Raw genomic sequence first — 13,562 nt, forward strand, 5'->3', positions numbered from 1 at the left:
AGCCCCGGCCCTCCCGCGTCCCCGCGAGTGGTTCGGCGCGCTGCCAATCACCCTCGGCGCCGCCCGCTCTGGAGAACTGGGGGCGGGGCCTCTGAGCAAGCCCAGGCCGCCTCGCTGCCTTCCCAGGGCCGCCGTCGGGAGAGTCTTAGGCGCAGGCGCGAGCGAGGGCAGCCCGGCGGGGTCCTCTTTTCGCTCTCCGGCTGAGCGTCGCGCGGCGCGGCGGTGTCGTCGTCTGGGCCGCGGCTCCGTCGGTTGGTCGGTCGGTCGGTCGGTCGTGCGCGCTTTCCTTCCTTTCCTGTCAGCGAGGCGGCCGGTCGGAGGAGGAAGGCCTGAGGGGGAGGAGGAGGAGGGCGAGCTGAGGCGATGGCGGACGTCCTGAGCGTGCTGCGCCAGTACAACACGCAGAAGAAGGAGATCGTGGTGAAGGGGGACGAGGTGATCTTCGGCGAGTTCTCCTGGCCCAAGAACGTCAAGACCAACTATGTCATCTGGGGGTGAGCATGGAGGGGGAGGGGGAAGGGAAGGGCTCCTCGAAAGGGACGGAGGGTGGGTGGGTGGGGAGGGCGGATCCGCTCGCACGGGTCTCCACAACCAAGGATATGGATCAACACGATGGAGTTATACGCCAGTGTAGTTTTTGCAGCAGCAGGAATTACAGTAGCAAAGAAGCGGAAACAAGTCAATCAACCTTCAGTCGAGGACTGGAGGGAGATAATTGTGGCTCTAGACGCGGGTGGCCAAACTTACAGATTCTTTACATCAGTGGTTCCCAACCTTTTTTTGACCACTAGGACTTTTTTGTTCGGTGCAGGGACCCCAAGGTTCCAAATAAAAATTCGGACAATTTGAAAAATAAACTTTAATCATAACTGTTAGTTAAACATTAAACTTAGAATAATATTTGAATATATATTTTTAAAACAGAGAACTTTCAATTGAAAATATTAATTTATTATGGGTTTATAACTTTGTTTCGCGGACCTTAATTTAGTTCTCGCGGACCCCTGGGGGTCCACGGACCACCAGTTGGGAACCAGTGCTTTACATGGTGAAGATTTGGAAGAGTTCAAAAAAAAAAAAAAACTTGGCTAAAGGCCATCGCGTTTTGGGATGAACTGGCAAAAATGAACTTCACCTATAATTCATTAACTATACTTGTAAACTGGTAGTTTATATAACAATAGTATAAGGTCATCTCAAATACGGTCAAATCACTTCTCCGGAAGTTCACTGGTGGGGGGATACACATGTAAGGCAGGTGGTCGGTATATGGGCACTGTTTATTCAATAATTTCACAATAGAAGAGGTACAATTGTAGTGTAAGATGGAAGGGAGAAGGAAAGGGCTCCTTGAAAGGGAGTGTGTGTGGTGGTAGGGTGGAGGGAGGAGGGCGGATCCACTCGCACTGGTCTCAATAACCAACGTATGCTGTAGAGGTCTGGGTTCAAATCTCTGCTTCACCACGTCCTGTCGAGGAACCTTGCCCCGTGCTTAGCCCGGGGGTAAGAATGCTACAAGGATAAAGTGGGAGTGGTTGACAGACTAGTCCCCCAAACTCCATAGCGAGCAAGCGCCCTGTTGCATTGGACCTTATGGTCTTATGGACTCCAGCATCCATGCTACTTACTATGTATGGGTGTGAAAGCTGGACAGTGAAGAAAGCTGATAGGAAGAAAATAGATTCCTTTGAAATGTGGTGTTGGAGGAGAGCGTTACGGATTCCATGGACTGCCAAAAAAACAAATCAGTGGGTTCTAGATCAAATCAAGCCTGAACTGACCCTAGAAGCTAAAAAACTAAGCTGAGGCTGTCGTATTTTGGTCACGTCATGAGACGACAAGAGTCACTGGAAAAGACAGTCATGCTAGGAAAAGTTGAGGGCAGCAAGAAAAGAGGAAGACCCAACAAGAGATGGATTGACTCAATAAAGGAAGCCACAGCCTTCAATTTGCAAGATCTGAGCAAGGCTGTCAAAGATAGGACATTTTGGAGGACTTTCATTCATAGGGTCGCCATGAGTCGGAAGCGACTTGACGGCACTTAACACACACACAAAGAATGCTACAAGGATAAAGCGGGAGTGGTTGACAGACTAGTTCCCCAAACTCCATAGCGAGCAAGCGCCCTGTTGCATTGGACCATATGGTCTTCTGGACTCCAGCATCCTGCTTCAACCAGTCGCTGTGGAGGGCCTGCAGATGGGGGCATAAGAGGCAAAGGCCTCTTGATGTTCCTACTAGTCTTTAGAAGTTCATTGGTAAAATTCCTTTTGGTCATCATGTTTTAGAAGCTATTGATGGACCTATGCAAGTTCCATGAGTCTGTCGAATCCCTTTTAAAATCTGCGTGTGGCTGTCACACACCTCCACTGGCTGAGAATGCTACAATTTAAGCTCTGTTGAATGAAGAAACACAAGGGGTTACCGCACTTTGTATTCACAGCGATGTATTAAGAGTTTGAAAATGTTCTTAAAAACATCGCTTTAAAAGGGTTTTTGGATGCCACGGCTAATAAATGGTTAGAAGACGTCTTCACAGCTAAAGGGGCCAAACAAAGTGCGAACAGTATTTTTTATAACGTTTTCAAACTCTTAATACATTGGTGGGAATACATAGAAAGTGCGAACAGTATTTTTTATAACATTTTCAAACTCTTAATACATCCCTGGGAATACATAATGCGGCAACCCCCACAGTCTCTTGTTTGTCTTGAATCGATTTATACGTCAACTTCACTGGGTATTTCCTATTAAGAGAGGAAGATAAAAAGTTCTCCCTGTCCAATTTCTTCATCACATGTATAGTTCTACATGCATGGCAGAAGGTTTGGATACCTTATGTGATAAATCAGGAGGACATTGATATTGTTGGATTTTATCAGACCTCTAGTTCAGCATCCTACACCAGTCAGTCAGATGTTACCAAAGAGGTATCTGGTCCATACAGGATTCCATTATTTTATCTTTATCCAAAACAGGGCACCCCCCGCCCTGAAAACAGTGTGTGAATTTACTTGCCTCTAGTCCTAAACATGTTTGAAAGACAGCATAATAGAGTTTCACAGGCAGGGAGTGCACTTTCTAGCTCACCGGTGCCCAGTGGTTTGGGAGTCACATTTTTTGTGGCTTCTGAGCCCTGTTTTGAGGTGCCCCAATGTGGCAAGGCCCTTACCTGGTGCGGCTTGTGATTGACAGGTGGTTCCCACATTGAAACAACTGTTGGAGAAATAATGGCTAAGCGGTGATCCTTCCTGAAGTGCAGGGATGGAAGTAATGTGGTTCTTTTGGTTTATGGTAATTGTGAATCTGGTTTTCTGTGAGCCATGGAGGGAGTACCGCTACCCTAGTTAAAAGAACAGTAAGTGAATTCTTTGCTGTTTTCTGTGCACAGAGAGATGGGCGGGGCAGTTCTGCCACAGTCTTTCCTTCACTGTCCTGTCTTCATAAATGTAGTTTGTCTTGGTATCAAGGTGGATTTTATTTAAATCAAATTGATTTAAATCACGATCTAAAACAGTGGTCAGTAAGATTTGGTTTAAATCATGGTTTTCTACATAAAGACTCATTATTGCTGGTATAATCTTAATATTTACAACCAGATGAAGGTTTCATTCTTAGAATAATAACTTTTCAGATTAGTTTTGCAGTCATATCAAAAAATTACTGATTTGGTTATACTATTAGAAATAGTATAGAGAATTATGAAATTATTGCAAAGTGACTATCTCCAGCTTCATTTGGGCCACTATGCCTTGCATTTCATTGTTGCAGTGTTTGCATTTTGCATGCATGTCTGCCTTACCCATAAGTAGAGAAACTTCAGTAAAGTATTCCCAAACTGGGTCTCTTTTACAGCCTGGTGCGATATAGATTTTCTCCTCCAGGGGGAGAATAATATGATAAAACTCAGGCTGTAAACATAAAGATTCCAAAACTTGTGTAGAGTTCTGCTAAAAAGGTTTCACTTTCATTTTTACTGCCTGTCCCTCCCTCCTCTCACTTAGCTCCTTGTGCAAATCTATTCCACTCCAGAGAAGCTTCTATTAATTGAACTTCTTGAAACTTAGCTCTTAAGAGGTAAGGAGTTGATTCTATGTACATAGATTTGCAAAGGAACAATGGGATTAAGGTCTTTTTCTCAACTCTGTATGTTTATTTTATAACATTTTTGCTGTGAAGAAGAGGCACGTTATCTCTGCAGACACAAATTCACAGTTTTGAGAACTGCAAAATCAAGCATCTGTGATAATATCTTCTAGATAGAAAAATTGCCCCAAATAATCTTACAGAAACCTCTGGAAGAACATAACATTGTGAATGGATTACTAGAATTCATTTACCAAAAAAATTAAACGTTGCATGAATATACAGTCTCATGCTATATAATTAAAAACTAGCCCTTATTTCATGATGAATAACCTTTGGACTATAATGTATCTTAAATAAGAAACTATTTAAACTATCTTTAGATAGATTTTTCCTCAAAAAGCATTTTATTTTAAAAAATCCAGTTTAAATTTTAAATGATTTTTTTATTACAAAAAAATCATTGGTTTTTATTCACCCTGCTTGGTATGATGTCTTGATTGGAAGGAAGAGGCCAGGATGGGAATACTCACTGGCCCCTTTGAGATAATAGGGTGATGAGGACATTTTGCAGGGAAGAAGCAGGAGGTAGGAGACCTAAATCTACTCTAATCTATCATTTTAACACTGACCTGTCTGGAAAACAAGAATGCAACTCCTTTTCTCTGCCGCTGACCAATAGCCTCTAAGTGTAGAGTTATGGCCAGTTGCCATTGATTTGTGTTTCCATACAAATCCAACTTTAAAAAATGGGGGGGGGGGAACCACCTCTACTTGTAGGAGTGCATTCCATAAACCTGGCTGTTATTGTTACATTTTTATGCATGCTTATTTGGAAGTGAGAGCTAGTGAATTCAGTGAAGGATGGACAGAAGAGAAGGAAGTGGAGTGTGGGGAGTTGGTTATGAATACAAGAATGACCAGGATGGGATACAATGTGGCAGTGGTCTCTGAACTGACTGCGAATAGAAAAGAGAATGGAATGGTGAGCAGCCCGCTGAGAGATTAAGGCTGGAAGAAAGCTGCAGTGGAATCTATGGGACTGTGATGTTCGGATATGTCTGCAATCCTACATATGCTTATCTGGCTGCATACATTATGTTAAAGGCCTGCTCTTGAGTTGCATCTTAAAGTGAGCACATTGTAAGGAGGGAGTGACGAGTGCAAAGGGGATTCTTGGCCAGATGTCTGTGAGTGAAAGAGACACTGTAGTGGTTAAGAGTGATGGACTCTGATCTGGAGAACCAGGTTTGATTCCCCACTTCTCCACATGAAGCCTGCTGGGTGACCTTGTTAGGCCAGTCACAATTCTTCCAGAACTCTCTCAGCCCATGTGGAGGCAGGCAATAGCAAACCACTTCTGAATGTCTCCGAATGTTGTGAAGCACTACTGTGCTCTTTTCCTGCCCCCACTGGGAGTGGAAAGGCTCAAATTAGCAAAAGAATGATTTTGATGTCTCCTTCTGTAGTTTTTTTTTTTAATTCTTAAATTCTCTTTGGAATCTTGAATAGATCATGTTGCAAGGAGCCATATAGAGCTGAGTGTGGTGTTCGTAAGAGTTGCCAAGAGACAGAGAAGAGATTATAATGCCCTGATTTTGCTTCTTGTGTTGTAAAAAAGATTGTCTTCCATGATCTAACTCTTTCTAATGTTGGTTATTTGCTAACACACTTGCACTTTTACATGTTCTTTGGCATGGACCTAAGGCTTGCAATTTGGCTTCTACAGAGAGAGGCAGGTTCCACAACTCACAACAAACTCTAAATCGCTGTGCAGTTTAAAAAGGAAACAGATCTTTGCTTGAATGCAACTTTTCTAGCTGCTACTTGGATGAGCATTTCTGCCAATCCACCCCTGATTATGCTGTAAAGGGTGTACTATTGATTTTTTTAAAAAAGTTTTTTTGAATTTTGATTTTCAGTTCTAAATTAATAACATGCTGTAACTTGTATGGCTAACCGGTCAAGCCTGGTTTGAATGATTTCCCTCTGCTCCCTCTTTAAAAAGAATTCTCAGCAGGGATGGCTAGGAATGTAGACAGGGTGGATAAAAATCAATGATTTGATTTTTTAAATCATTTTTTTTTATTTAAACCAGATTTTTCAAAAATTTAAATCAGTTTTTTTAAATAAAATGCTTTTTGGGGAAAAAATTATCTAAAGATAGTTTTTTGTTTAAGATGCATTATAGTCCAAGGGTTATTCATCATGAAATAAGGATTAGTTTTTAATTATGTAGCATGAGGCTGTATATTGATGCAATCTTTATTTTTAATAAATAATAATAAATGATAGTTTCATTTCCAAGACATAAACTATGGTTTCTTGTCTTCAAACTGGGATTCCAAATCACAGTTTAGTCCTGTTATGTAGGGCAGGGGTAAACCATAGTTGTGGTTCAGATGTTAACCAGGTTTGTTACAAAAGTAGAAACAATTAATTTTTGAGCTGCATTTGAGGGAAGGAAAGCACATGCTTTCCAAGTCCAGACTTTCCTTTGTCATTGCTTATGAACTATGCTACTTTCCTGCAGTTACTTGGTTCCCACAGAAATGGTTGGAAAGCACAGGGTATCCTTGCTGCAGCCAGGGTATAGTAAGTGTCTGGATGACAGAGACTTCCTGGAACTTCTGTGTAAGCTGCCTTGAGGTCCATGAAAGGGAAGAGGTTCATTAGAATTTTGTTGTGTAGTTGAGTTGTTGTTTTTTTTGCCGTGTATGGGTATACATTTAATAATTAAAAAAAAGAACTAGGGGTGCTGTTAATTTTGTGTCAAACATGCTCAGCAGTCAGACTTACCGTGTTCAAATTAGATGATCAGATACAAGTTGATCACCTAGTCTGGTGAGCTGGCAGTGAACAACTTGAATGTTTGCCAAACAAGTTTGCATTTGTTTTAAAAATTGCACATATGCAAAGTGCTGCCTGTCCAAGCAGAATTTCAGCCACTTAGATTAACACTGAGGGGTAGGATTTTTTAATACAGCATTTATTTATGATTGAACTATCTATAGCTGCATCCACACTGTGAGCCACTCTTTCCCCTGTATTTTTTGTCGTGCCACCAGAAGCCTTGTGGAGGTTTGTAAATGATTAAAAATTGCTATTGTGCTTGTGTGATCAAACCTTTTAGCAATGTATTGTCATGATTGTTGGAGTCTCGAAAACAAAAATAAGTTCCTAGGCCCTTCTGTTGTGAAGTTATAAGGGGAAATGTGCCTTTTTTAAATGAAACCTGATGTAGGACTGAGGTTGACACAGAGAGAGGTTTCCTTAAGACCTCCCAATGTGCTTATGAGATTCTGTTGAGGGATGTCATTTTCTGTGTACAGAAAGATTTGCTGCTGTGGAACATGACTTTCTCACCCCCACATCTCATTGCAGGACAAATGCCACTGAAATTATGCTGTTGAGTGAGAATCACCCCCACATCTCATTGCAGGACAAATGCCACTGAAATTATGCTGTTGAGTGAGAATCCCTCAAGAAGAGCATTTCGAGGGGGATTTGGACTGCAGCTTATGAAATTGTACTAATTGGCATATTTATGACATTTCAAAGTCTTAGTTTTTTTTCTACAAATAGGATTGCAGATATATCCAATACTTGATTAAAAACTCTTACTGCAGTAAGACATCTCTGTGGGGGAAAAGAGTTGCACTATACTATTGTAATGTGGCTAGGTATATAATCCATTCTTAGCCTGTGTTGTGACCATCAGCAGTAGTTTGATCCTTTTATTTTGTTTCTTTCTTGTGCTGGTGGAATTACTTTGAGATACAATCATATAACACACCTAATCCAGGGTTTATTGATGCAGGTTCTGATTGCAGTAGTCTGTTACATTGAATCTACTTTAAGCGCTAGTTGAATTAACTGAAGTTTAATGGTATGGGTGATGAAAAGAAAATTTTGCTATCTTTACCCCTGTTGGCCCAGGCCAGAGGAAATAATTGTGGTGGTCAAGGTGATAAAAGGCAAAAGGTCAGTCAGCTGTGATGGGGGAGAAGACAAGCAAGTTGGCTGACTTTCCTTTGTAAATTCCTGCATTATGCAGGGGGTTGGACTAGATGACCCTGGAGGTATCTTCCAACTCTGTTTCTATTATTCTAAACTTCACAAAACAGCTTTTACTGTACACATATGTATTTTTAGTATTTTCTTAAAATATAATTAGAGTGTCTGAACTTCCACTGGTAAAATCTTTAGCACCCCAATTGGTATGGGTTCCTTAAGAGACTTCCCAAAAGGTTTGCCAGCATATGGCAACCCCACTCTGGTTCCAAGCACAGCAGTAACCAAGCAGCTCATCCTACATGCTTTTTTCAGTAGATCAGGGTAGTTGGTCATGCCAGCTCAACTACAGAACAGAATCAGTGTTTGTATGTGTTGTCTCTAAACTATTTTCTAAGCTCTTTGTTTCCCATGCTTTACAGGACTGGAAAAGAAGGCCAGCCCAGGGAGTACTATACTTTGGATTCAATTTTGTTCCTGTTGAATAATGTGCATCTTTCACATCCTGTTTATGTCCGGCGTGCTGCGGTAAATATATCCCACAGAACATGATTACTTGGTGAAGTTCTTAAGTTGCCTGCTTGTCAACCAAACCCTTATATCATTTGAGAATATGGCATTTAATGCTTAAAAAGTCCCAAGGCAGAAATCACAAAATCACAGTCCTGCAATACGTTATTTACATTGGATGCATTTGCATCAGTGCACTTAGCTCTTACGCTTTGTAGATTTGAAAATTTATATTAACTTATTGGCAGGCACTGAAGATATTTTGGGCTGCAGACAGATAAAGCTTTGAGGACCAGTGAGAGGGAGTGGCAGTTATGCTGAGTGAAATTCAGTCACTGTTGCTTCACCCATTTAATTATTAAAACGTACACAGAAGGTAGGATTTTCTGCATGTTACTGTAGGCCAGTCCGGCCATAACTTTGGCTCCTTTTTAACAACAGTTCATGAATTGGTGGCCAGCCTTTGCTAATGCTTTTTCCACAGGGGCTCCTGCCTGCCTCTTCTATCTCCCTCAGCTTCATTGGAATGACTTTAGCAACACTAAGCCCAACCAGAATTTCTTGTAATCCAGGATCTGAAACAGTGATTTGACGGGGGTTTGAGGAGCTAGATTGAAGGAAATTCTGGTTAGCTTTAACAGCAGGGAATATCAGATGATCATGAATTGCCTGCCTTACAGTTAGGAGAGGAAGGGATCATTTACTCCTGGAAGGGAAGGAGTTGTGAAGGGGGAGCAGACTTCTGTCAGGCTTGCCACCAGTTTGCTAACTATGGTTAGCAGGAAGGTAGCATTGTGTCAGAGCTGTCCCTGTAAATCAGTGTCCAGTCTGTTGCTGACTTAATGTCTGTGCCATCCTCTTTCAAATATAGTGCACATCTCAACCTGTTTTCTACATCTAGTGTCTGTATTTTTCCCAGAGTACCCAGTGGCTTTGGCCCAGAACTGAACATTTCAAATTCAGAGGATCAGGATTTCAGGAAATAAGGCCCTGTCCACTATTTCTCCACTCCTGATCTGTTGTCAGATGTGGGAGTGGTATGTTTCCCATGACACCATCATGTGTTATAGAGTGTTGGATCTATGTTAATTGGTGGCAGATGTGTCCATTCAGGCTGGCTTGATGCAGGAGTCGAGAGCCGGTCAGTCTGAAGAAGTTGCTCATCCATCTCTGCAGTCAGAATGTTTGCTTTTATGGCAGGTATCTTGTAATGGAGCTACCCCTACCCTATGTAATAGGAGCTAGCCATTTTGTACTGGGTTCCTTTCTTGTCCATTTTAGCCTTACAACCTGTAATCTTGCACATTGCTGTGGTATTTCTGCTTATTTTCCTTCTTGACCTGTGCTTTGCCTCATTCTTGAAAGAACAAGGTAAAGCTTCAAAAGGAGAACAAATAAATACACTACAGAGGATGTTTGTGGCAAAGCACTTCTTAGAAATTGCCACTTTGCTGTAGGAGCTCAGAGAACAAACAATGGGAGTAGAGATAATTTTAGTACTGCCAAGGTAGTGGGGAAACACGTACAGTCTTTGCGGCTTCACATGCATTTTGACATTGGCAGCCATGAGCAAATGAAATACAGGTTGAGTGTCCCTTATCCTGACTGCTTGGGACCAGAAGTGGTCTGTATATCGGATCTTTCTATATTTTGGAAATTTTGTATATACATAATGAAGCTATCTTGGTGATGGCACCCAAGTCTAAACACGAAATTCATTTATGTTTTATATATGTTCTATTTGTACTTTATACACGTAGCCTCAATGTAATTTTAAACTATATTTTAAAAATAGTTTTGTGTACATTGAACCAACAATGGCCCTGCTGAGGGCCTGTGAGTAATGCGCGTATGCTGGCTTAAAAAGTCCGGTTTTCGTATTCGTTCGGATATCGGATGTCCGGATAAGGGATACTCAACCTGTACTTTTAAAATCATGTTTTTAAACATCATTAAATCCCCTTGATATATTAACACCTTAGTCTTATTTATCTGAAATGCCCTGAATCTCTGTGGCATTTACAGTACAATCCTATGGTGAGTTACTCCATTCTAAGCCCATTGAAGTCAATAGGCTTAGACTGGAGTAACTGTCCATAGGAGAGCACTGTTAGGCATATTCTGGTTTGCAGCCTTATTGGAAGAAATCACATTTTTCTTTTATGAGTTATTCTCCTATTTTAGTTTAGTGTATTTAAAGAGCATTCAAGTATTGGTATTAACACTACATGCATAACATTTCATATAACGTTAACATTGTTATCTCTCCCAAGGCATTGAAAAAGTGTATGCTGGAAAACCAAATGTGTACTAATCAGAATTTGAAGAATGAAGAATTGTGATTGGTCATAATATTAATTTCCTAGTCACATCTGGTGGAGGTTTTCCCCCTAATTTTAACCCATGTAACCCCCCCCCCCATCTCCAGCCATGCACTGTGAGGGCTGTAGTTGCCCCTGAATCTGTCTTGTTTTACAGAAAGATAACAAATATTGGTAAAATAATTAATCAGTTGGTGTCTGATGGTTCCAGACTTAATGAAATGTGCTGAAATGGAGCCAGTTAAAATTAATTTGAAACGAGCCATTACAGAGCTGTTATTAAGCGATCTAAAGGTCTCATCCCTGTGTCAATTCTATTGTATTGAATCATACTGATATGATAGTAGGCCCTATGCAAATATATCAGTATTTTTCTTTTTATGTCTTAAGTGTTATTGAGTACAAGCTCATATAATACTCTAACTGTGGTTACTTCTAGATGAAGAAACTTTTCAATGGGGCAGTTTGAAGTGGGCAAGACAAGGTGCTTACTGCTTCTTCTGCCTGCCCTCTCCCTCTGAGCAGTTACCTTTTCTCCTCGTGATGTGTGAAAGAAGGATAAAGCAGCTTTTCCTCACGTGCACCCAGCCACTTCTCTGACGAAGCTATTTGTCTAGAAGAAGAAGCTGTCATGGCTTTTATTGCATATGTTTGCACACAACATATAGTTAGTCCTTCAGGTGTTAATGATGTAGGGCCCAAAGAACAACTCCCTTCTGTCACATGGCATGTTGAATATTTCATTGGTATCTGGTGGACCTTATGGCTCTAGCGGTCCCCAAGCATTCTTGGGGTGGAGAGAAGTGGCACTGTGCAGCTTCCATGCAACACTTAGTGATTCTGCTGCGACTGGTTGGAGTAATCACAGCTGCAGGTCCTTGAGGTCGTGGTGCTTGCCACTTTGAACTTTCTTTCAGCAGTGCTGGAATTTGTAGCACAACAGAATACTCAATCTGCACCTTTGCTGAGTGTCATTTGAGTGGTAAGCTGGTATATTTGACATGCTTGTCTACGTCTGAGGTATAAGAAGCAGTGTGACACCAAACTTTATTGTATAGGCTTGTTAGTTTGGGTTTGTTTTGAAAGTATGCTTTTTAAGTTGTTGTTGGTTTCTGATACCCAACTTGCCTTCTTTTTAGACTGAAAACATTCCGGTGGTAAGAAGACCTGACAGAAAAGATCTACTTGCATACCTAAATGGGGAAACATGTGAGTTAAGAGCATTTAACTTTTTAATGTTTTTTACAAGTCATAGTATTTTTCACCTGCTTTATATATGTTTCTCTGTGTGTAAGTATATGTATGTAGGTATATATAGCTGGTATGTTTTGGATTTCTTCAAACAGTCAGAGGCCAAGTCGTACTAGAACTCTGTTCTCTAATTAGACTTAAACATAACCTATATAGAAATCCGAAATCCTGAGTTAAAATGAAATTTAGGTGAGGATGTGAATAGATCTTTGAGTGCTCTTGACTGTCTATCCCCAAAAAACAAAAGGGCAAGTAGTCCAAGAAAATGTGCTACGCCAAGTTGGCAGTCAGGAATGTTGTTTGTGCTCAATATATACTGCATGCGTGAGATAGCTAGTCAGGAAAAAACAGTTCTAGATGTCTCTTCTGCTCTTTCCTTTTTTTCCTGCTGATTGCTTTGTGCCTGTACCTTTTAATGATCTGTTATTGTTATTTTCCCATTTGTACCATCTAGCAACGTCATCAAGTATAGACAGAAGCGCACCACTAGAAATAGGTCTTCAGCGATCCACTCAAGGTATGATTTAATTATCAAGGATAGTAATGATACCATTTTGTGAAAGGTTGCCCCATTAATAACTTTTAATTTTTTTTGTAGTTAAAAGAGCAGCTGATGAAATACTAGCAGAAGCAAAGAAACCAAGAATAGAAGTAAGATAGTAATGTTTACATGTAAACTTTTTGTCTTCTTTTACTACTCCTTGAATAAATGTATTTTTATTGTATTCTCATGAACGCAGCTCATCATATTTCATGGTTGTATAAGGGAAGGAAAGTCTTCTCAATAAAAATCACAATCTGAAGAATCGTTAAGGCTTAAGCCAGGGACTTGTACTAGACCAGTGGCATTTTGTTTTTGTTTGGACTGCCAGTATCCCACAAACTGCATTTGAAACTTTTTCATTTTCAAAAATGGCCAGTTCTGCCACTGGCAGTGGAGGGGTAGGGACTGAATTTTGTTTGAGAAGAAATAAGCTTACAGTCCTCCTCCACTCGTGGGACTGATTTAATAGTTTGTTTGATCCTAGACCATATTAGGTTAAATCTTGCTGAGCACTTCTTCCCTGATCACATGAAATATCAGGAATGCATTCTGTACCATAGTGAACTGTCGGGTTCCCTTTAGATGTTAACAATTCAGCACTAAGCATTTGGTTTTATGTTAAAATGTCTTGGTTAATACTAGCTATTAAATACTAATGGAGGAGTGTAGGGGAGAGTTATTACAAGAGCAGCCAATGCAAGTTTCTAGTCTTAAACTCAGCATCCCAGTTTCACTGTTTGGTGGACTTGTGCTCCTTGTGATTCTTTAATCAGAATAAACTTGGTACAGTGTGGTAAAGGGTTCCTTTGCAGGACCCATCAGGCAGCTTCTCTGAT

General features: G+C 40.8%; 1 protein-coding gene across 1 annotated transcript in view; it reads left to right on the forward strand.

Moving 5' to 3' along the window:
* The first annotated feature begins 333 nt into the window (after positions 1-333).
* Positions 334-13,562, forward strand: part of CDC73 (cell division cycle 73) — a 130,252-nt gene continuing 117,023 nt past the window's right edge. Inside the window, exons 1-5 of the mRNA XM_056867500.1 lie at positions 334-494; positions 8,523-8,628; positions 12,071-12,140; positions 12,637-12,699; positions 12,781-12,833. Coding sequence (XP_056723478.1) covers positions 364-494; positions 8,523-8,628; positions 12,071-12,140; positions 12,637-12,699; positions 12,781-12,833 — 423 coding nt within the window. The 5' untranslated portion in view covers positions 334-363. The remainder of the gene's footprint in view (positions 495-8,522; positions 8,629-12,070; positions 12,141-12,636; positions 12,700-12,780; positions 12,834-13,562) is intronic.

The sequence above is a fragment of the Euleptes europaea genome, chromosome 2 (assembly GCF_029931775.1).
Source record: "Euleptes europaea isolate rEulEur1 chromosome 2, rEulEur1.hap1, whole genome shotgun sequence".
In the NCBI taxonomy this organism is placed as follows: Eukaryota; Metazoa; Chordata; class Lepidosauria; order Squamata; family Sphaerodactylidae; genus Euleptes; species Euleptes europaea.